The 24633-nt window shown below is 46.2% G+C and overlaps 3 protein-coding genes across 5 annotated transcripts in view; 1 reads left to right on the forward strand and 2 right to left on the reverse strand.

The window, feature by feature from the left end:
• Positions 1-13258, forward strand: part of LOC139060884 (uncharacterized) — a 31700-nt gene extending 18442 nt beyond the window's left edge. The window contains exons 2-3 of the mRNA XM_070540151.1: positions 6133-6310; positions 10781-13258. Coding sequence (XP_070396252.1) covers positions 6133-6310; positions 10781-11388 — 786 coding nt within the window. The 3' untranslated portion in view covers positions 11389-13258. The remainder of the gene's footprint in view (positions 1-6132; positions 6311-10780) is intronic.
• LOC139060883 (uncharacterized) lies at positions 1159-4110 on the reverse strand. Its single transcript, XM_070540150.1, has 4 exons — positions 3811-4110; positions 3074-3220; positions 2732-2806; positions 1159-2467 (listed from the first exon to the last, which is right to left on the reverse strand). The coding sequence occupies exons 1-4, from the start codon at positions 4010-4012 to the stop codon at positions 1356-1358; spliced, it is 1536 nt and encodes a 511-aa protein (XP_070396251.1). The 5' UTR covers positions 4013-4110; the 3' UTR covers positions 1159-1355.
• A 6833-nt stretch (positions 13259-20091) lies between the features above and the next one.
• LOC139060893 (monoglyceride lipase-like) overlaps positions 20092-24633 on the reverse strand; it is a 105828-nt gene continuing 101286 nt past the window's right edge. For all 3 annotated transcript variants that reach the window (XM_070540166.1, XM_070540167.1, XM_070540165.1), the window contains 2 exons: positions 22241-22372; positions 20092-21017 (listed from right to left, as the gene is read on the reverse strand). In XM_070540166.1, the coding sequence (XP_070396267.1) occupies positions 20913-21017; positions 22241-22372 (237 nt within the window). In that variant the 3' untranslated portion in view covers positions 20092-20912. The remainder of the gene's footprint in view (positions 21018-22240; positions 22373-24633) is intronic.

Genomic DNA, 24633 nt, shown 5'->3' on the forward strand with positions numbered 1-24633 from the left:
AGAAAGCGGGCATCGTGGCAGTCAAGAAAAATATGTTCGACAGTTTCTTCCTTGTTACATATAAGACAGTTGTCTGACCATGGGACAAACACTGAGCCACGAGTACGATGCTTCAAAGCGGTACAAAAGCGCCTCTAGTGAATGCGGTGTTGCCTTAGAAACGAGCTGTTTCTAAGGCGTGCGTCTCTTGTTCAGGCGCACATTTCGTTGCCGCGCCGAACGCTGCTTTGCTCGATGCTCAACGCGTCCAATGCGGGGCGCGTAGTCGCTGCCCTGTAGCCCATTGTCTTACACCCCTTGGCGGGTCGACGGGAACGCTGTCGCGTTCCACTCTTGAAGGCGAAGCAGTAATGCATGAGTTGTTTCTTCGTCTAGCCGAACCAAATATAGCCAAGCAACAGCAGTTCACCAGGCTAAACAGTGGTTCAACAACTAAAATAAAGGCTAGTATGCTTCGCATCCTGGGCTTAACCTTACCTAAGCCACAGCCATTTTTGTTTCCCTATTTCCTGAATACAGATAACGTCGGGAGGGATTGGCGCCGATTCTATGTAGTGCGTGAAATTAGCCAATTTAGTACGTAGCGTGCAGCAATTCCATTGCCAGATTTCAATGTGTCCGCTCTTTGTGTTGCTTGCCATATTATCCATGGATATTACTGTCGCTATCAGTGTGCTCTATAGCTTTCGGAGTCCTGGTAGGAGCTCCCGGACTTTGACTGACCCTCTTTCGGGGGACGGCTGCGGCTTTTGTTTGCACATCTTCTACCATTCGTTTGAGTTTGTGTAGCTCTGCGAACATTAGTTGCATGTTTTGTGCTAACTGTTGCAGCGTTAACGAATGAGTGCTGGAGGCGGTACTTTGTTGCAGTGATGTTTGTGGTGGTGATTTGGAAGTGTGGTCCGCAATTTGTGTGATGTATGTGGTGGTTATTTGGAAGTGTGGTCCGCAATTTGTATGGGTTGCTGTGATGTGCTGTTGTTTGCCGTGCCCTTAAAAGCTTCAAACTCGGCTCGTAGCTCGGCTAAACTGTTTCGAAGTATTTTGTTTTCAATGCAAAATGAAAAGAAATAGCATGGCCTAAGCAAATTGTGTAGCATTGGTGATAACTATAGCCGTTACGTCTATAGACATAACAAAATAAATGTGCAGTGTACATGGAAGATAACTGAAAAAGCAGTATCATTTATTCAGAGATGGAAAATACAAATTTCCTCAGAAGGTAGCACAGTAGACAGCGTCGTCGTAAGTACACGTGATATAGTATGAGAGTACACTGTTGTTACACAGTCTGGTCTCTTCTGGTCATAAGCATGGTAAAGGAGGCTCACTTGAAGTAGAGATGTGCGAGCTGGCTACTTGTTCTCATTATTGATTGAAATGATTGGCTGTAGAAAATTGCACAAAAAGGCGCAAGTCCTAAAAATGCTGTCAATAATGTCGAGCATGTTGATTGGCAGTGGTTTGTCTAAAAAATGAAATTCTTTGATACGTCTTATGACTCGCTCAACATGGATCCTAGCGCCAGCTATTTTTCGGGTGGCAATCACGTCACTAGCTGACAATTGGTTCCCCATTTTAAATGGTGGCATGTGGATTTGAATAGATGGTGGAAAAACGCCCTCCAACCTGAAGCCTTTGTCGACCATCACACCGTCCCCCGCATCTAATAAACCCAGTAGGCCCGATTTTTCGACAACTTCGCTATCACTAACATGCCCACCCCACAAATCTGGCACAAATGAAACGTAGCCATCTGGTGTTACCCCAACAAGTGCTTTGAACGTGTTATAATGCTTGTACGAGGAGAAAGTATGCCTCTGTGCCTGTAGTTTTGAAGGTCTTTGGATTCTCACCTCTGTGCAATCAAGGATGACTCTAGTGTTTGAGAAGTCACTGAATGCCATTGGCATGTGCCTTTTGATCTCTGCTAATGTGGGAAACCTTGTCAATGCTGAGAGCTCTTTATCGATAAAAATTACCCATGTACAAAAGATGCGACTAAGGCATGACTGAGAAATTCCAAAGATTCGAGCCACTTCCTTGGCACAAACACCAGTCCTGAGCCTATACAGCACCATGAAAAGTTCTTCGCGCTTGGAGAGCTGTCTTTCCTTTGCTTGTGTTTTTCCTCCATCCCAATAAACCATGCGTTCTGCATTTTTTTCAATGTGCTTAAAGAGTGCTTCAAACTGTTCCTTACTTTGCAGTCCTGTATAAAACTTAAAAGACGATTTGTGAATAGTATCCACAGAAAACGTGCAGCGTTTTAGCTTTCTGCATTGCAGTTCTAGATCCCTGACTTTCCGTTGTAATGCCACATTTTCAGTTAATAGGTGGTCAGTGTTCTCCTCTCTGCTTAAGGGCGTTGGCTCTAGGACCTCCTGTGGCTCAGTGAGCATTGGGGATGTTGCAAGCAGCAAGAGTGCATCAGCTGCTCCTTCCTCGTCGAATGAAGAGTCTGCACCTGCATTTGCATCAACAAATGCAATAAAGTGACGCTATTGCTTTAGACACAATTCATTGAACACTGACATTTACTCTGAGCATTCACACTTTGTGCGGAGTGCACTACTCTAATGACCTGGTCACCTGAAAGCAAATTATGGATAATTCATATGTCGCAAACGTGCAAGACTCGCAATGAGCAACATAAGGTGAGCCTCAGAAAACATTTCCAGCTGCATAATGTGACAGTGTGCTTGCCATTAGTTCAAAAGCCACTGCTCACCCTGAACACAGGACATGTCTGGTTCCCCATCACTGCGACCTTTACAAGTTCCTCCTTGACCTGAAACCTCTGTACCTGTGACGTAAAGTGAGTAATAAAATAGTATGAGTACACACAAAAACGCATGACTCGGATAGGGCATGAAGTGTAGTTCTTAGGGCAAATATCACGTTTCACCACTGCATATATTCCTTTATAGTGTGCCATAGTGCTTGGCGTACATACACAGGCAATGGGGAGGCCAACAGAATGTCAGTTTGCATACGTGTTTTACCCACATAAAGTATATGTACACCTACAAAAATGCCAGAAAATGGCCAGTATGCCCAGAACCGGTGATACCTGCTGTTGGTGGAGCGCCTGTTTTCCTCTTGGAACGCGCCGCGGTACGAACATGGCGGTCGACCGCGTCCTTCTTTCTGAACTGGTCTGTATACACGAACAGCGTCGGTATGAAGTCCGGATGTCCGGGTGACAGTGAAGGTGCCCCTGGAATGTGTCCGTTACACAATAAGACGCGCCACTCGACTCCAGAAAGCGCAGCACGGGAAAATGAGCCATAGTACAAACCGTACTACATCGCTATTCGCTAAACGAACATAAGCTTTCTTCAAGAAATATTACTATACTCGGTGTCGACAAGAATGATGAAACGACAAATAGCAGCGATTGCTAACTAGCACCATCAGCTACTTAAACAGTGCACGCCGTTTCCAAATCTGCCCGGCAGTGCAGGCGCGCTTGGCTCCAACGGATAACTACGCCGACATCACGAGCACTCGCTGAACGCTTATGAAGTAGTAAAAGTGTGCACGGTGTAAAGTTGCTAAAGACGGCGTTCTAGCGGCGGCCGCACAGACATGACAGCAAAAAAACAAAGTAAAGCACAACGCGGCGGCCGCACAGAGATGACGACAAAACAGAATTAAAAAAAAATAAAGCACCGCGTTTCACTCGGCCGGCTCGCGCGAGCAAGAGAACGTTTGTTTCGCTAGCTCAAACACATTTGCGTCTTTCTGGAGATTATTCGTATGAGTCAGTAACGACAAAAACAGAGAACTACGTATGTGGATGCATACCTGTCACAAAGTGCTTCCCGCAGAGTCGAGATGCTGCTGACGGCTGCCATGGACGCCCTTGCGCATCTTGCCGCTTCACAGCCCTAATCCAGGCTTCACGGCGCTGTCGATCTCGTTTTACCGACGGAAATCGGAAAAACCGCACTGTCCTGCTGGGACTGTCACGTGAACTGCAGCCGTACGCGACACACGACATTGGCATCGCGCCAAATTTCGATGTCAATATGTTAGGAAGGCGTGCCGTGCGCGCGGCAGCGAGAATAGCGCAGCTGAGCCTGCCTGGCCTGCCCCGGCCGTCCGCCGTCTGCTCTAGCGCCTGCCAAATCGCTTCGCTCCTCAGCCGCTAGGGCACTGCGCATGCGCAGTTCGGCGTCGCAAAAGGCGGATTGGCAGCGCCACGCCGTAGCCACCAAACAACCGCTGCAGGTCAGTGTGTTTGTTCATTTGTTCCTGGGAAAGAGGGAGAGAGAGAGAGAAAAAACAAGAGCTGAAAGGCAGAGAGGTTAACCATATTAAGTGTCCGGTTGGCTACTCTCCACAGGGGGATGGAGTAAGGGCAGCGAAGATGAGAAAATAAGACAGAATAAAAAAAATAACCCATCAGTTCGCACACACTTCAGTTTTCGATCAGTCCCGTTCATTTTAAGAAGCACACTAGCCCTTTTAAAGCAGCTGCAGACGACGGCTGAAACCAGGGTCCAATGATTCTAGTTTCCATGAGGCATTGATTGTCAATCTTGTCGAGCATGCTGCTGAGAACTTTTCTTTTTGCATTGTAACGACTGCACTCACACTGAAGGCGTGCTATGGTCTCTTTGCTCCCGCAAACATCACGTTTTGGACTTGTGGCCGTTTCGATAACGTAGGAGTAGGCATTAGTAAGAGCTATTCCTAACCATAGACGAGAAATGAGCGTTACCTGCCGTCATGGTAAACTGCAGGTAAGGCGTAGCTTTAGATGAGGATAAAGGGAAGGAAGGCGCTGGTTTGTATTCTCTGTCGGGTTCCGTCGGGCCAACGTAAGCTCGCCAGCAAGCGCACAGAGCTTTCCCGCTGCGTCTGTCCTTGACATATGGATAGTGACGCAATCGCCACAGCACATGTGGAAATCGAGCGGCTGCGTTTGCTTGCTCGCTTTCAACGATGTCACAATGACTTGGCAACCATTGAAAAATGATGTCATATCCTTTCATATCCTTTCTCAACCACCCGATGATTAATTTTTTCTGTGTCCGCGGCAAGTTGTTCGTGGGGTCCATGGAATAATGCGGAGACCAAACTCTGGAGGGCGGCTGCCTTGGAATCGCAGAAGAAGGACTATTTCTGGGGCGTTTCCCGATTGATCGATCGAAGTATTGCACGCAGAGCTGCAAGTTTGACAGGCGTCGTTGATGTCAAGTGTGACGTCCTGAATTTTATCGCTGTAGATTCTGATGGCACAAACACTGCAGCTGCTGAACTGGAGTGCATGACCGACCTATCGGTGTAAACATGAAAGCGGTCACTGTGGACTCCGTGTACTAGCAATAACGCTGCCTGCTTCAATGCTGCTAACGTCATTTGTGCCTTCTTCTTGGTGCTGGAATGATAAGGCACACCCGAGCTAAATGCAGAGATCACTGTTTCAATGAAGATCATGCTGCTGCTCGCACCTAACTCGGTGGTAAGGATGCTCCGCGAGTACCCAGGAAACGGCTAAAACTCGTATGTGGCCTAGTTGTTGGCAGGCAAGCAAGATGGTGAAAGGATATCCCTTCGACTTGCACAATGTACATTAGAGTGTCGTCTGCGATGTTGTTACAGGGTGGTCACGCGCACTGGCGGTTGTGGATGCTGTTAATGTACACTTAAAGGGTCACTAAAGGCATAACGTACTAAGCCATAAATTCATAAAGTCATAAAGTCATAAATTAATGGAAATTAAGGTGGATGCGAAGGTTGTGGGTTCGGTTCCCACCTGCGGCAAGTTGTTTGTTCATCCACTTTAATTTCCATTAATTTATCATTTCTTTATTTCATTTATTAAGCACAAGTAATTTCCCCTATGTTGTATTTGGTGTCATTGTCTGTTGGCTTCTTATGATATGAGTGATAAAAATCGGGACCCACGGTTAACCCCCTCTCCTCGTTCATATATATATATATATATATATATATATATATATATATATATATATATATATATGTGTGTGTGTGTGTGTGTGTGTGTGTGTGTGTGTGTGTGTGTGTGTGTGTGTGTGTGTGTGTGTGTGTGTGTGTGTGTGTGTGTGTACGGACGTATAATATGCTCACGCACTAATAACATTTCCTTTCCTTTGACAGGTCAGGGGTGGCACCGCCTGCCTCAACACCGAAGAGTGCGGCATCGGCAAGTGCTGCCTCCGACGGTCCAAGGACCCGCGCCGTCGCTGCAGACGTTTTCAGCGCGCTGGCGAGCGCTGCACAGACGAGCAGATGATGGGCGGCTACTACTACGGCCACTGTCCCTGCAACAAGCACTGTGCGTGTCTCCTATTTTAAGATGTCTACGTTATAGCGGGATCTCGTTAAACCGAACCTCGGTGCACCGGAGACGTACAGTTCTGTTTGCGGGGGAAAAGAATTTGCAGAGTTGCAGAGCTATGCGTGGTGGATCATCTTAACGTATTGCGTTTTTTTTTTTTAACGTTGCCTGTTGTGCACCCGGCCACAAAAGTTTACGGATCATGGTATCTCAGAAAACGTTTAATTCCGGAGCAGCTTGTAGCAGTAGCCAGTGAAACTGTATACTACAATGTTGTTAGCATATTATAGTCGAGGCCTGAAATGCAAATACTACGCTGCGTTGTGAGGTTGCCGAGATATTCAGCTTTTTCTCAGATTTCATGGTCCGTAATATTTTGTGGTTGGGTGTAGCTAGCACAATACTAGTGTTTCAAGCTGGATTGTCCAGAGAAGCGTCGAGTACTTGAAAGAAAAAGAAAACGAAACACATACGCAACTACATCACAAGAATTCGCTAATTAAGTTTTTTAAGGTCATTACTTAACGGGACGTATTGCAATTTACGAACTGTAGCCAGTTAGCTTGTAAAGCGTGACCACTTGGTGTGAATTTCCAAAATGACACCAGTTTGCACCATTAGACTCACCGTAAGAATGCACTGTTCCACGTGCTTAAGTTAACGAAAGGTTCTTTAATGCATTGAAGCACAGAAGTAATCGGGACGCCCAGGTGCTTAGCCGGACAGTTTGGCAATGAATACGTCAGAACTGGTGCCGTCCTGCGCATTCATTTCAAGTGGACACGTCTTCCAAGCTCCCCGGCTACAGTTCGTAAATTTCAATAAGCGCCATACAGTAATTATTTGGGATGTTAATTAGTGATTTCTTTGTTAATTTGAGAAATGTGTGTTTCGATTTCTCGTTCTAGTAATGTCCGCCTCTTCGAATAATCCAGCTCACGGACAAAAAAATTATGTTAGCTGCCGCAGGCGAGCATAAAAAATTCCGGGAAACTTACAAATGATGACTGCGTAGATGTGCGTGTACTATGACATAGAAATCGTTTCGATCGGCATCCGCGGCGCCAGAATCGCAAAGAAAAAGTTGGAAAATACAGACTGTAGGAAGCAGATTTTTATTTCAGGCAATCATTGTGGTTTACAAAAATTCAAGAAAATGTCAAGATTAGTCGAAAAAAAAGAAAGAATTGAACCCAAGTTTACAACACCGCGACGCCGTAATAAGAAGAACGCTGCCTGAATTTTAGTAAAGTGCACTTATTGGTCCATACAATATTATGTATTATGCGTCGCTTTAAAATGTACCACTAAATAGTGAGTATGACTGATGCAAAATCCTTCGTAAACATTGTAACAATGTTACGTGAACTGCTGGCTTATGTGTTGCATTTATTCGCTTTAGGTGATATAGCAGTGATATAGAGCAGATGCAGTTTGAAGAATAGCAATATCTGTCTTTGGTGCAGATTTATGGATTTCTAAAGCTTCCACTTAAGTTTCTTTTTTAGACGACAGTTTCCGGTAATATTCGCAATGTATGCTTGCCAGGCACTACACCAAATTTCTGCTTCCTATACAGTCAGAAATTACATTTCCCTCTTATATGCCGTAAGTTTATTTCCAGTTGGTTCGGCAGTTGTCTGGTGAGAGAATATATGCCCTTTACATGTATATGAATCGAAAAATTGGAGTTGGCTCCCACGTAATATTTCCTCCTAGGTGTCCGATCGGTATTACGCTTTCGGATGCGCTAAAACTCTCTAATCCTACTGCGATAGCAGTTAAATGGACATTCCAAGCGAATAGCCACCGTCGGCGTTGTCGTGATGTACCTTACATATTTATGTGTCTATGCTATATGTTTTATTTATGCTGTATGGAAGAATATCATTATCGTTAGCAATCATGTTAACATACATACAAATACGTGGAAGAGAAAGAAAAGTGGGCTATGAACTGTCTCCTAAACGTGGAGACCGCGGCCGCCTGCTTGCAGATGAGAGAAAAAGAAAACGTGAAAGCGAAGAAACATTATGAAGAAAAAAGACGCAGTTTCTCCCGAAAGGCGAAGCATCGATTGTGATAGCAAAGTGCTAGACGAATACGAAGTAACCTGCGCTAACCCTGGCATCATAGAAGATGTGGACGTGTTCGGCAAGGTGCGCTGCAGTGACCATAGGATGGTAAGAACTCGAATTAGCCTAGACTTGAGGAGGGAACGGAAGAAATCGGTAGATAAGAAACCGATCAATGAGTTAGCGGTAAGAGGGAAAATGCAGGAATTCCGGATCAAGCTACAGAACAGGTATTCGGCTTTAACTCAGGAAGAGGACCTTAGTGTTGAAACGATGAACGAGAATCTTATGGGCATCTTTAAGCAGTGGGCAATAGAAGTCGGTGGTAACTCCGTTAGACAGGATACCAGTAAGCTATCGCAGGAGACAAAAGATCTGATCAAGAAACACCAATGTATGAAAGCGTCTAAAGTTACAGCTATAATAGAACTGACAGAACTTTCCAAGTTAATCAACAAGCGTAAGACAGCTGACATAAGGAAGTATAATATGGATAGAATTGAACATGCTCTCAGGAACGGAGGACGCCTAAAATCAGTTAAGAAGAAACTAGGAATAGGCAAGAATCAGATGTACGCGTTAAGACACAAAGCCGGCAATATCATTACTGATATGGATGAGATAGTTCAAGTGGCTGAGGAGTTCTATAGAGATTTATGCAGTACCAGTGGCACTCACGAAGATAATGGAAGAGAGAAAAGTCTGGAGGAATTCGAAATCCCACAAGTAACGCCAGAAGAAGTAAAGAAAGCCTTGGGAGCTATGCAAAGGGGGAAGGCAGCTGGGTATGATCAGGTAACAGTAGATTTGTTCAATGATGAGATTGGGCGAGGGAACAAACGCGAGTTAATGACATCTTAGTTGAAATCAAGAAAAAGAAATGGGCATGGGCAGGACATGTAATGAGGAGGGAAGATAACCGATGGTCATTAAGGGTTACGGAATGGATTCCAAGGGAAGGGAAGCTTAGCAGGCGGCGGTAGAAAGTAAGGTGGGCTGATGAGATTAAGAAGTTTGCAGGGACGACATGGCCACAATTAGTACATGACCGGGGTAGTTGGAGAAGTATGGGATAGGCCTTTGCCCTGCAGTGGGCGTAACGAGCATGATGATGACGATGATGATGATGATGATGATGATGATGATGATGAGGAGGAGGAGGAGGAGGAGGAGGAGGAGGAGGGTTAGGAAGTAAGATTCGCAGATCGCTTTCAAGATAGGACCCACGGGGCCGCGCCCTACGCAACAGCCGCTAGAATAGCACGCCCCCCCCCCCCTCCTGTCCCTGACAAAAGACGGCGCTCTTCCTTCCCGTTTTCCTCCCTCGCGCGCGTGATTGAGCCGCCATCGTCGACTCGCCATTGCACGCTTTCACTCGCACATACAGCAGACGGCGCGTGCGGTGACGATGCTATCGCCCTTGGACTTCATGCAGAACATCACGGCGACGGCGACGGCAGAAATGCGCCTGGAATCTCCCTATATTGTTATCGCAATGAAAACGGAGAGGAATAAATAACATGGTCGCACGCAGAGTACTAGTGTTACAGACGAGAGTCTAGTCCCATGGGCGACAAATGTTCCTGTACACCTCTGTGGACCTCACATCGAGCGGGCGCACGACCTTTCAGAAACGATGTATCTTTAAGCGCAGTTCGTGCAAGGTTGAGTCGTTGAGACTTGTTCGGCTGAACGCAGCGACAACTTCGTTCAGCTGAGCTGGAAGTCTTAACAGCGAGTCCTCGAGCGTTTCGCTGGAGTGTCCACCGGTGAGGCGTGAAGGGCTTGGTGCACGTCCTTTTCGGCGAAGGCGGTGAGCGACATTTACACACCCAATTCGCAACGCCATCTGAAGAGTTCCAGAACAACGCTAAACTTTTCTGTTGCCGTTAATGTTTATGGTGGCCCCTTCGCGCGAAATTACGAATTTCATGGTTATTTGTTTATTTGTGTGCCTGCGTGCGTGCGTGCGTGTGTGTGTGTGTGTGTGTGTGTGTGTGTGTGTGTGTGTGCGTGCGTGTGTGTGTGTGTGTGTGTGTGTGTGTTTGTGTGTGTGTGTGTGTGTGTGTGTGTGTGCGTGCGCGCGCGTGTTTGAACAAAAAAACCAGTCAAAAACACAAAGGACAAGAGGAGAGGTTCACACCACAACGACTGGATTCTAATAAACCTCAATTGATAGTCCAGTCGTTGTGGTGTGAACCTCTCCTCGTGTCCTTTGTGTTCTTGACTGGTTTTTTTCGTTCAAGTATGTACCAACTGGCCCAGATTTCAACCCTTCTGTGCGCGTGTGTGTGCGCGTGTGCGCGTGCGTGCGTACGTGCGTCTGATCTTTCTCTTTTCTCTCTGCCTTGAGAAACTTAAAACTTTGTCTCACTCTGTTTTTTTTTTGTAGCCGATTGCACGGCCGTCCACGGTGTCCTCAAATGCGTCAGGAAGCAAGTAGTCCGGCCCACTGCACCGGGAACTCGGCCGCAGAACGTACCGCCGGAGGACACGGGCAAAGAGAGCAAAGAAAGCGATGAGCAGCCTAAACGCCTCGCGCCCCCACCGAAAAAACCTAACTACAACGAAACCAAGCTCGATTTCCCGGAAATACCGGAGTTCTTCCAAACCTTCGCCGCGGCAGATAATCCCCCGCCGGCCACCGTTCCGCCCGAGGAAGGCGGAGGAGAAGAAGGTGGTGGCGAGGAGGGCGGAGAGGGCGGAGAGGAGGAGGGTCTACCGAATGATGCCGAAGACCTGCCTGAAGATATTACCCCGACCCCAGGAGGGGGAGGGACGCCCGAGCTTCCAGAGCCGCCCGAAAATTCCAACGAAGTCGCTGTCGGAACGCCTACCACGGACGCGCATCCTTCGAAACCTGGTGGTGGAAACGGCGGAATGTCGGAGCACTCTATGACTAACAGTGTGCAGCATGGCTCACTGCGTCCGCAGTTTGTGGGTCTCCCAGGTTCGCGTAGCGTACCTCTGTTGCCACCGCCTCCTACGCTACGCCAATAAAGCTACGAGCACCGATTCCCGTCGCCAAATGCCGTACCACGTCTTGCGGCAGGCCTCGGCAGTGGCGCAGGGGGACTCGGTCTGCGAAATTCTGTAGATGCAGATGTGTTATACCAGGGTCTGCTGTGTCGCAACCTAGTGGCAATAGAGCGACAAATCATGGATCTCTGTCGCCCAACAGAGAATGACTATCTAGCGCAGCCACTGCAACTTCACTGTCACAGCCCGCTGGTCCCTTCCAAGTGACTCCGTCGCCTGGAGCGCGCCTAGTGGGTCAGGATTTCCTGCAGGACAACCCGCAGAAATTGGAGCCGGATATCCGGGGCAGCCTTTTGTCATTTCTCTGCAGCAGCCTCCAATGCCCCCGACCAGCAGAGCAGAGCTCAGAAGGACCGGCTAACTTTTCGGTCGTAATCGTGCACCTTTCCGTTGCTCAAGTACTTCCGCCTCCTCAGGCATCTACTCTCTTACACCCTCCACCGACGACTCGCATGTTTTAAGCACCTCAAAAGCTGTCGGTGCGCAGCCTTGGAAAAGAAGACGCTGGCTTAAGGCGCTGAGAAGTCACTGGAAATCAAATCACACGAAGGAAAAGTTCAAGCACACGCTGACCCAACAGCAATTGTGGGCAGCAATTGCTGCCCACTAGATAGATTTGTCCCGGCTCTTCTTGCTAAGATCTAAATGGCTTTCACGGTTCTGAAGACCCATTATTCACTCAGGCTTGCGACCCTATTATGCGGAGAGAGGGCTGATACAAAAACAAAAAAATTACCGACGATTACGTTACTTCCTAATGCGAAATTTGAGCGCAGCAAATAAGCTCTTTCATCTTTTCGATAGATTGAGGCAAAGAAATCGAGCAACACATGTATGCGCTATCACAGAATTTTTTTTTTATTTTTCACACGTATTCCTTTAACAAAGACTCGACTAACAGTTCTTGACAGTCATGAAGGAAGCTTTGTGGTCGGAGAAATAGACTGATATATGTTCGACTTGGTACCACCGCACAGGGGTTGCATTGGAGGAGGAGCGAAGAAAGGAATTAAGTTCGAGCCGGTGCTTTGACAACCGGAGACTCGCAGGAAGAGGGGGGAGGGGGGCGGCGTGTACACCCAGCGGCAAACGATGGGGGCAGAAGCGCGCGCAGCAAGCGGACAACACGATAAAGGGAGGAGGGAAGAGATAGCAGCGACTGACTGATGCCGCTGACGCCGATAGTGAGTAAACCCCAGCTGCGGAGTTGGTTTCAGGGACAACGCCGCCGATGCCGACACAAACAATATGATACCCTCGCTTCCGCAGCGCTAAGAACCAGGTCTAGCCGTGGGAAGGTGGTCACGTATTCGTCGACGTGCCGGGGCCTACGTGAAATAACCGGCGCGTCGGCAACTGAAGAGCACCCTATCCGCCACACAAGAACAGGGGGGGGGGGGGGGGCCCTTTCCTCCTCTTTCTGCATGGCGGCGACGGTGTTCTATGCAGTCACGTTATCTTGACTCTCTAGCGGCGTCAGCGGCATCCAGCGGTATCAGTCGGTCGCTGCTAGCGCTGGGGGGATGAAAGGGGGGCGGAGCTGGTTACGAGGCCGACGACAACGCCGACGACGACGCGAAACCCAGGAACGGACGCCAAAGAGCTGCGCTCTAAAACGCAAATGATTTACAGCGTGTCGTTGCACTTAGGTTCTAATTTTCGGTCACCTACCACAGTGATGAGGTTGTATCGTGATGCCAACCACTGCGCGTCTTACAGTTTTTCGCATAATTCCTACACGCGATGAACGGCCGCTACTGAAATCCTCGTGAACACTCTCTTCGGAAATATTTTGCAAACTTGTGACAACAATAAATTCGCACTTACCCTCTTCCCGCTGATAATTTTAGAACCTCTTGCGGTACTAATTGCCGAGGTGTAGATATACTGATATATTTTTTTCTTGATAGTACCCGATGCACTGCCGTAAGCGTTTACTATACTGCGTCAGTGTGATTGGTCATCGCGATCTCCTCGCATCTGACTGCGTCTTACGTAGTAGTAGCAGCAATGAATTCAGACGTGAACAGGTCGAAAACGGTTTGTGACTGTACTGTTGCGTTCTCAGGTTCGCCTGTGTTTTTGACCCAATTTAGGCTCCAAAGCACACGTCTGGGACCACTCCGTTCCCAGCAACCAGCTACATGGTGGTTGCACGTCACGCATACGTGTAGTTGCGGGTAACAGGTAACCATTTATGCTTGAATATAGGAGCAGAGAAGAGCCAGTCTGTCTGTCTGTCCTCTACTCATATTTTCTGCCAACACTCTGCGCTATTTCACGTATAATGTTTCACGGTGATCGAACCAGATCACGTCACGAGATGTTTCGTAACAGCCGTTCTAAGTATATTCTTGCTGTTCGTATTTGAATTTATGCTGAAAGTTCGCGCAATCTAAACTGAAGGAGTGTTTTTGCAAACAAAACTAGATTGCTTACGTCGGATTTCATTGCGCGCGCATATGATTTCATGTGTGCACCTGCTGTATACTTGAATAAGCAAGTGCCATTCCTTAGACGAAAGCACCCGGTTATGAACTCGCAGAAAGCGTGCTTTGCTTGTGTCCCGCCACGATGATAAACCATAACGGCTTGGTGATTGCCGCCGCATTGAAGACATCCATAAAGTGATAACCTTACTTTGCCAGCTTTGTCTGTCCGATCATTACGCACCAAGGACAATCCACGACCTGTCCAAGAGTTGAAACGGGACTTGTCTTGTGTTATCCGCACGCTTATACTTACGCCACGTTATAAACACCGCAAGCACGACTTCTCTGCAGCTTGAAGAAGTGTGGGTGAGCTGTAACGTTGGTCCGCGTCCCCTATATCAATCGCTAATTTTCCCTCTTAACCCTTCCCCCGGCGCAGGGTAGCCAACCGGAACTACGTCTGGTTAACCTCCCTGCCTTTCTCTAAATGATTTTCTCTCTCTCTCGTTGACACCTCAACGCGCTAATGGCAGTACACGTGACGAAAGTAACTTCTCGCGAGGAGCACCTACCGTCAGCACTGTTCTCATGTCACTCCATTTTCGAGAGCATTGACATGATAGGCAGAATAAACATCGCGACGTCTAGAAGCGGTTTTCGCATTAGGTAACGTAGCGCAATATCTATCTATCTATCTATCTATCTATCTATCTATCTATCTATCTATCTATCTATCTATCTATCTATCTATCTATCTATCTATCTATCTATCTATCTATCTATCTATCTATCTATCTATCTATCTATCTATCTATCTATCTATCTATGTATATATATATATATATATATATATATATATATATATATATATATATATTTATGCGCCCAGCCTTGCCCAGCACTCCAACGCACACGACCACGTACTGCACCATTTCCGGCACCAGCCCTGTTTACATTGCATCATCGGGATCGCTTCACACAGAGAAAAAAGCAATATTTACCAAAATTATGGAAATTCTTAATAGAAATACATCCCATGCAGCAAGAGCTGAAAACGAATATTTAGACTCAGAAATAATTTTCACGTGCACATCGAAAGACAGATGCCGATGTTTCAAGGCGGTTCACTCGTCTCTGCTGTTTACGCGAATATCGTTAAACATTGCGATGTGACCTTTCCGACGGCTGGTGCGTTGTGCGGCCACTATACCAAGGTAGGTGTAACTCAAACTGCGAAGTTGCACCTCGACGAATTTACCCACAATAGGGATATTTTGAGCGTTTACGGACATAGCCTTCGGTACACCGACCCACTGCGACTCCACTGGAGGTTGTGTTCGCCTGACCCACAAGGGCTTATAAGGAACTGTGCTATTTGCTATAGCAGAGGCTTCAGAAGTTACTCTGCACAGATTAAAATTAGGTGTGGCCTTCACCCGGCGCTACCTACATCTTGTCGGCCGGGCGGACGGTCCGAATTGTGAGGAATGCGGTATTCCGGAGACGACAGAACACCTCTTGTGCATCTGCCCGCGATTTGATGAACACACAAACTCGCTCACCGACATCTTGTCAAAATTTGGTGTTGGATCATTAACTGAAAGGTTCCATTGGGACCTTCGCCTGATCCTTTCGTCAGCCTGATAGTGCGAAGGCCATCAACAAATCTTTGTATAATAGCGGACTGGACAAGAGACTTTGAAGTCTTGGAGCGTGCAAGATTTTCACCACCACCTTCATTCTCATAATCAACGTCTCCTCTATTCTTTCTTTCTACACCCTTCCTCCAACGCTAAGTAGCAAGTCAAAACATTGATTCAGGCGGACCTCTCATCTTTTCTATCATAATAAATATCTCAGAAGTTAACAGACAGCACTCAAGGGACTCGCGAGTGTTTGTGGATTCTATGGTCGCTATACACACAGTTTAAGCTGACCGCTTGTGCGGATTCATTCAGTCCTGCGCAAACTCCGGGCTGGATGATGCAGGACAACCGGCGGAAGCACCCAAACACGGCGCCAGTTGACGCTGCAGTATTCTGATATCTAACAAACAAAACTACTGTTGCGAAGCAAGGGATGTCCTTGAGCTAGATTCCAATATAGGCCGATGCTACAGCTTTTCCGTGTTTAGGACTTCAGAAGAAACTTTGCCGACGCTATTAACGTTGTTTTTGCGATTTAGCGCGTAAAAGGATAACTTGAAGCCACTGTCGTCTGCGTCTACTAAAGTGAATGCTCGATGAATTCATTAGGGCCTTTTTATTGTACTAGCCACGAAGCCAAATGCACCTGAAGTTTCCATTGATATACCCGTTTTTTATCCGTACTGCTCTAAAGACTAAGTCGCATGTTGGTGTCTTGCAGCACTTAGGCAATTGATGTTTGTGCAACCTTTCACGAAAACTTAATTAAATCCGCTTTGACATGATAGGCAGAATAAACATCGCGACGTCTAGAAGCGGTTTTCGCATTAGGTAACGTAGCGCAATATCTATCTATCTATCTATCTATCTATCTATCTATCTATCTATCTATCTATCTATCTATCTATCTATCTATGTATATATATATATATATATATATATATAGGTATATATAGGTATATATAGGTATATATAGGTAATATATATATATATATATATATATATATATATATATATATATATGCCTAAGTTGCTAATGGATTGGGCCACTAGGTCTTGCTCGTGGTCACGTTGCCAACGTGGTCGTTGCAGCGTCATCTTTCCAGCTTTGTTATCAGACTATTGTTAACGACATCGTCACGCCATTGTAGTCATACATTCGTTGTCATACCCTCGTAGCGATACCGTCGCGGTCGTTCTATAACCGTCATTCTAATCTCGTCATCCCGTTCTAGTCAGCCGTCGTCGCCCCACAGTCGTCGTCATTAAATTGTCGTCACGATAACGTTTTACCACGGTGATCAGTTAAGAAAGTTCATTCACTCGCCGTCACACTGTCTCGTGGCTCCATCTACGTCATTCCTTTAGCGTCACTCTAGCGTACTCGTGCTGTTTAGTAACGTGACCTGCAGCGACCCTATACTGGGTGTGACCTGTACTGTGTGCGTGTTCTGCTTTATTCATTGACGTTTGCCATTTTGCTCTTTCTATTCTCTCTCCTCCCCTCCTTCCCCTCTTCCTATCTTATATTTTTATGTTGCTGTCTCCTGCTTTCTGAAGAGCAGACAGGCGCTGTGCCCCTTCTGGTGGCAGTTAGCCAGCCTGCTCCTCGCTTTCCTCTTCCTGTCAAGTGCATGTATGTTTTCAAATAAAATAATAACAACAATAACAATAATATAATAATAATAACGCTGTCTTCTTCCAAACGCGATCATGCCACCGTTGTCACGCCATCGTGGCAATTGGGTTGTCAGACGGTCGTCATGTAATTGCTGCCACGCATCCATTGCGATACCCTCGTCATCATAGAGTCGTCAGGTCATTCATTGTCATACCATCTTCGTGATTCTGTCGTGGTCGTTCTATCGTATTCACTCCAACTTCGTCATCTGACTCTCGTCACGTCATCATCGTCATACGCTGGTCGTCGTCCAATTCTCCTCCTCATACCGCCGTCAATATGACGTCATTACTGCCGTCATATGACGTCATCACGCCGCCATCTTGTCGTCGTCGCCCTGCCGACTTGGACGTTTCAGCGTGGTCGTTCCAACTTGGTCTCGTTCCATTCTCGCCATGCCTCCACTCTCGCTGTCGTTTTTACCATCGCCATCGCTTCAAAAACGCCATCCATGGTGCTAAAGAAAACGTGTCCCGAGGTATGAAGTCGATATTGTCGTTGACACACTGTTTAACAACGATGCATGTAGGGACCGGGTGATACCCACCGTTAGCAAACTGTTTGGGTCAAGCTCGCCGACTAGTTCTCTTATGCTCAGATCTGGAACATGTCGTCTAACTGCAGGAGTGAAACTAGTTTTCAGGACAGGTAACTTTGCACGTAATCTCCAGGACACCATCAGCATGTTTCGAGATAAAAGTCACTAAGCCACGCCGCGATACATATCAGCGTTCCAAGTTGATCTGCGAGACAGCGCTTGACGGATATTTTCGATGACGCAGCAAAATGTGACGGAGTATATTTTGCTGCGTACTTGGCTGGCTGCTTTTCTTTTTAAGGTCGCACTATTCTGAAGACTTGCATTACTGAATGTGACATGAAAACTAAGCGGATTTAATTAAGTTTTCGTGAAAGGTTGCACAAACATCAATTGCCTAAGTGCTGCAAGACACCAACATGCGACTTAGTCTTTAGAGCAGTACGGATAAAAAACGGGTATATCAATGGAAACTTCAGGTGCATTTGGCTTCGTGGCTAGTACAATAAAAAGGCCCTAATGAATTCATCGAGCATTCACTTTAGTAGACGCAGACGACAGTGGCTTCAAGTTATCCTTTTACGCGCTAAATCGCAAAAACAACGTTAATAGCGTCGGCAAAGTTTCTTCTGAAGTCCTAAACACGGAAAAGCTGTAGCATCGGCCTATATTGGAATCTAGCTCAAGGACATCCCTTGCTTCGCAACAGTAGTTTTGTTTGTTAGATATCAGAATACTGCAGCGTCAACTGGCGCCGTGTTTGGGTGCTTCCGCCGGTTGTCCTGCATCATCCAGCCCGGAGTTTGCGCAGGACTGAATGAATCCGCACAAGCGGTCAGCTTAAACTGTGTGTATAGCGACCATAGAATCCACAAACACTCGCGAGTCCCTTGAGTGCTGTCTGTTAACTTCTGAGATATTTATTATGATAGAAAAGATGAGAGGTCCGCCTGAATCAATGTTTTGACTTGCTACTTAGCGTTGGAGGAAGGGTGTAGAAAGAAAGAATAGAGGAGACGTTGATTATGAGAATGAAGGTGGTGGTGAAAATCTTGCACGCTCCAAGACTTCAAAGTCTCTTGTCCAGTCCGCTATTATACAAAGATTTGTTGATGGCCTTCGCACTATCAGGCTGACGAAAGGATCAGGCGAAGGTCCCAATGGAACCTTTCAGTTAATGATCCAACACCAAATTTTGACAAGATGTCGGTGAGCGAGTTTGTGTGTTCATCAAATCGCGGGCAGATGCACAAGAGGTGTTCTGTCGTCTCCGGAATACCGCATTCCTCACAATTCGGACCGTCCGCCCGGCCGACAAGATGTAGGTAGCGCCGGGTGAAGGCCACACCTAATTTTAATCTGTGCAGAGTAACTTCTGAAGCCTCTGCTATAGCAAATAGCACAGTTCCTTATAAGCCCTTGTGGGTCAGGCGAACACAACCTCCAGTGGAGTCGCAGTGGGTCGGTGTACCGAAGGCTATGTCCGTAAACGCTCAAAATATCCCTATTGTGGGTAAATTCGTCGAGGTGCAACTTCGCAGTTTGAGTTACACCTACCTTGGTATAGTGGCCGCACAACGCACCAGCCGTCGGAAAGGTCACATCGCAATGTTTAACGATATTCGCGTAAACAGCAGAGACGAGTGAACCGCCTTGAAACATCGGCATCTGTCTTTCGATGTGCACGTGAAAATTATTTCTGAGTCTAAATATTCGTTTTCAGCTCTTGCTGCATGGGATGTATTTCTATTAAGAATTTCCATAATTTTGGTAAATATTGCTTTTTTCTCTGTGTGAAGCGATCCCGATGATGCAATGTAAACAGGGCTGGTGCCGGAAATGGTGCAGTACGTGGTCGTGTGCGTTGGAGTGCTGGGCAAGGCTGGGCGCATAAATATATATATATATATATATATATATATATATATATATATATATATATATATATATATATATATATATATATATATATATATATATATATATATATATATATATATAAGTAAGCATTTCGGAAGTGTGGTATTTGCACCTGCATCATGGAACAGCGGCACATTCTGAAAGCCAATAAGTGTCTCGTCTGACTGATACAGCAGAACGTGATGTAGAACACGTGTAGTTAACGTGCGGGTTACAGCAAAGCCTAGTTAACTGATGCAAGAAGAATACAAGCAGCATTTGTTTGAACTGTTTCAAGAAACCTTTGCTTGTTTGAAAGATCCCGACAAGTGGGCTGAATCTACTACTTTTTTTTTGTACTTGTCAAGAACTTTATAACTATGCTAACAGCTATCTTCTAGTCTGGTTTTTACTAGTGCTCATCACGTTGAATAAATGAAGGACAAATGAACACAAGATCGAAAGCGATTGCAGTAATTATATACAGTTTAATTGCATCCGTTTCTGTACAACATGCGTGCTATTTCTTTGTACATTTCCTCTATTGTGGATACAGCCTGAATCGAAAACAAGTACAGTTTGATCACGTGTGTTAGCACCCAAAAATTCAATGCTTCAAGGCGGCGTTGGGTGCAGATAAACAGAGTGACGGTGCCGTATCAGATAGTACGCCTTCTTACAACGCTACTGCAATAGACATCGTAATTGCTGGCACTTACAACAGAGGAATGAACCAAGTCGCTTTCCTTATTTCACTCTTACTGGAGGTTCAATTTATTGCCACCAAAGAAAAATTATTACCTTAAAAGGTTTTGTTGCTCCTACCAATAAAATTCACGATGGGCTGAGTGGTGCAGTTCCTCTCCGTTGTGTTTGAGGGACCCTAGATATCGTTGGTGTGGTAACTGTGAAGGCAAAGCTGTTTGCTTGAAGACCCGACTTTTACTAGCTGGTATTCCATCGGATCTAACTCTGAAGTTTACAAGGCATCAAAACAGTGCATTGCTATCATTTTAGGGACGGTTCTTGCATAATACGTTAAGTTCTACAGCAACGCCTTCTAGCTGCCATAAATATCTCCGAAACCTATTCGCTGGGATTAATCAGTGTTGCGGAGGTTGTGTCTACAGTGGACGTGTTTCAAGTCAGTCATTCCCTGACGGATTCAAAAAAGATAATACTTCAAAAAGTGAACCCTATTCAGAATGTTATCTGAACATCGCCACCTTATGCGAGTGCACGCCTCAGTTTTTATCAGCCGTAGTTATCAAACTTCAGTGATCTTCGATTCACGATGATAACCGGGACGTGTACCAGTCGGTGATATCTTGAAGAACTTGTTGCCCCATTTCGCCAGGTTCAGTGAGAAGGCTGTGGTAGCAATCCTTGTACACCTGCAAGGGAAGAGTGTGTTAGCTTTGATAGAAGCACTTAAGCTTTCTTTTCTAGTAAAGTAGAAAAATTGTGTTGGGCTTTCCATCTATGCCAGCACACATAAGACAAATATTAGAGTCCAACCAGCTTTATAGTTCAGTAACACGGACACCAAGTATACGTTTATGTATCTGTCGCAGTGTAGCTTTATTTTTGTTCTCTTTATTATCCTGTTAAATTATTTTTTGTTGTAGAATAGGAAAGAGATAGCCGATGTCAACTTCAGTCACTACAGAAATTGATCTATAACTGAACAGAACAGAAATGAAACGCAGCCATCGTATACGTGGATCCCACAATACTGGAGACTAGGTATTGGAGACGTAACCTTACTCTCTAATAAAAAAAAGAATGGTAGAGATTTGGAATTAAAGAGAAAGGAGCAAGAACCGAATTTTAACGTTAAGCCGCGAGACTGTGTTCTTCGGCCACATACCTCAGTGAACTCTTACGCAGGCAGGGCCGCAGAAATCTTCACCTTATTAACGCGCATTTCGCACGAACACATTTCTGCCAGTGCTAATTTTGACCTGCCAAGCCAAAGTGCGTGTATCGGTTACATATTGGTAGGTTTTGGACTTTCGCACTCCTTAGGGACAGAGAAAGAGAAGGGGTTGGGGGAGTACAAGAGGTGAAAGGCAGAGAGGTTAACCAGATCACATGTCTGCTTCGCCACCCTGCTCAGCGGGGATGGGGTAAGGACAGAAAAGATGAGAGATAGATAGCAAAGAGAGGAAAGGCAGGGAGGTCAACCAGACGAGCTTCCGGTTTGCTACCCTACACTGGGGTTGAGGGAAAGCGGGAATAGAAAGAAGAAAAGAGGAAGGAAGTGATGACTGTGCAGTAAAGCACCGTGACACTGAAGTGGAGTTCCACAAGTGGTGATCTGCGTCGATCACATCTGGGACGACCAAAGGGCCAATGATTGTTGCGCGTAAAATTGGGGCGGTGCCCGTGCTTCGTGAAGCGATTGATATACAGCCGGGTCACTACGAGATCAATCGAAATGGCTAAGTTTATTCTTTACCAGGCATCGAATGCGTTTAAACCGGGACGGCGACGCCCTTATTGCTTCAAACGGCCATTCTCCGACATGCGTTCGTAAATGACTTTTTTTTTTCTTCCTTCATATTCTACAGTCCTTTCTAGCAGTACTCCTGCGTCAATAGCGTGATCTGCGTACCTTGAAGCTCTTGTCCTTGCTGGGAGCCTTCTTGAAGAAATCTTCGGAGCCAGCGAGTTCGCACAGTTTGTCAGCAGAGCCGTGCTGAATGAGGAATGGCGTGTCGACCGAGTCGATTTTAGCCTGGAGGTCCTGCGAAAGAAAATTTTATTTATGTATTTATTTGTTTGTTTTGTATTCTTGATGGAGTTCAATGACCCAAGGCAATAAGAAGGAGGCGAAGAAAAGAGAAAGCCGATGAAGGCAGGGATATCGACCCGGAAGGCGTCCCGTTCGCTACCTACGCCAGGCCGCCTTAGAACAGGTCAGTTCCGACCACCTGCAGGGGCACATTAACGTGCACTCAAAGCACGGCAAGATACGAGTGTTCTTGCATTTCACCCACACCGCTATGTGCACATGGCGCCAGGAGGAGGTAACCGAACCCGTGAACTTGAGCTCAGCAACAAAACGGCCCTGCTGCTTCACTGGGTCAGGTGAAAAAATGTTTCTTCGTCCACCAACGTAGCTGGGTACATTAAGTAATGCTTAGAAAATTCAATTAGTATACAAATGACCCGAATATATTAATGAAGTTATGGCGTTTTACGCGCCAGAACCCCGATCTGATTGTAAGACACGCCGTAGTGTGGCACTTCGGAACGTTTTTAACCATCTATGGTTCTTTAAGGTGTACCTTAATCTACGTGGACGAGCACTTGTTGCATTTCGACCCCCCCCCCCCCCCCCTTGTAATGCAGCCGCCGCGGATGGGATGAGCTTGTCAACACGCCATAGCCACTAAGCTATCGCGGCGGGTAAATGACCTCATAGTGACTCATTAAAGATCATTTATCGATTGATTGATCATATAAGGCAGTGTACTAGTATGCCATGCTGAGCTCATATTTGTGCAGCAGACCCAAGCCTTATACTGAGTACGGTTGACGAAAATAACACGATACTTTAGTTAGCAACCTTGATTTGCGCAAACAGTGATGATAAAAAGAAAATACACGCACAAGAGGGGCTCGCAGCTCATATTTAACTACTTTGCATGGGTACTCCGTTAACACTATTCAAGAACACACAAGGCCCTAGCATGACAAAGCGATAGCGTCTTCGTTAGTCCAGGAGCCTGGATCAGACTCTCGACTCGTCCAAACATCCAACTCAGAACACGTTAGCATGTTACTAGAAAATCTGCCGGAGCAGCATAACTGTTTGTGCGTAGAACCAGATTATAAAAAAAAACGTTTATTCTGGCATTCCATATGACGCTAATGTGCCAGTCCTTCATGCGCTGTAAAATAATTTGCACCGTTGAAAGTTAAGGGTGTAAAATAATATAGCTCAGACCTTTGCACCCTTTTCAGGCAAACGGCGTAAGTTTGGTTTAAACCATTATTCATTTTTATGAGTGCAATTGTATTGCAATATGTGCTGAAATGAAAGCCCGTACAGCGACCATATCGTGAAACGCAATAACTTATCAGAACACCCGTGACGCGTAATAGCATATAACCGCGACGTGCGATCACTCGATAACCGGCCTCTAAGCAAGTGTACGTTTCGGAGTCTGAATTAGGCTACTGTTATACAAATGCACGACAACCCGGGACTGAAACGACAATTGGCGCAGTTTCGCAGATGTTCGCGTTTCTATTTAGGCTGGTAGTATCTTCTCTTGTTTGCGTAGTTTCGTTTACAAAATGGCTATATATCAGCGGTATTACCCAATGACCTAGCCCGCTAAATTTAGCCGGAAAATAAGAAAGGGAATGGCGAGTAGCGGGAGTGACCTTGAACAAAAGCCCACAGGGCATTATGTTTTTCCAATCGCAATTTTACAAGTCCTGTTTGCCGTAAGTTGTACAAAAATTGACAAGTTCGAATCTCGAGGCAGCATGCGCCTCTACTTTTTTTCTGAAACCGTAAAAGGAGACGTTTCTGTAGGTCGAAACGAAACACGCTTTTTTTTTTTTGCCGTAGTAGGCTGATAAGGCACGTGACCGGAAATTTCTTAAGGCCGCAGATTCGCTGCTGTTATCGCACGCACGTGCAATGCAAAATCCACTGACTACGACTGCGCTCGTTTCAACCTCGATGACCTTGAGCGAAGCCGAAGCCCAAGCACTATAGGTAACGACAGAAGAAGCCGTGCAACCGGCTGAGGCACACGCTTTTCCGGGTTCTTGCGATTAGTGCGTCTTGCATCAGAGGTAGGTTGCCCAAGACAGAACGAGAGGCACGCTACAGCCCCCCCCCCCTCCCTAATTGTACGTGCAATCGTTTTCTTGCTCCAGGCCACTATAAAAACGCAAGCGTGGGAGACGTTAGAGGCACGTTTTGGTACTTACGCAAATCACCATAACTGTTCTCACTTTGCGCAACTTCCTAACGGACGTGATTAG

This window comes from Dermacentor albipictus, chromosome 6 (assembly GCF_038994185.2).
Source record: "Dermacentor albipictus isolate Rhodes 1998 colony chromosome 6, USDA_Dalb.pri_finalv2, whole genome shotgun sequence".
Classification (NCBI taxonomy): domain Eukaryota; kingdom Metazoa; phylum Arthropoda; class Arachnida; order Ixodida; family Ixodidae; genus Dermacentor; species Dermacentor albipictus.

Excerpts from the sequence above, each read along its gene's own strand:
- LOC139060883 (XM_070540150.1), bottom strand. The coding sequence starts at position 4,012 with ATGCCAATGTCGTGTGTCGCGTACGGCTGCAGTTCACGTGACAGTCCC. Across the intron at positions 2,807-3,073 it reads AGGCGCTCCACCAACAGCAG|GTACAGAGGTTTCAGGTCAA; the intron begins GTATCACCGGTT and ends TTTACGTCACAG. Across the intron at positions 2,468-2,731 it reads AGACATGTCCTGTGTTCAGG|GTGCAGACTCTTCATTCGAC; the intron begins GTGAGCAGTGGC and ends ATGCAAATGCAG.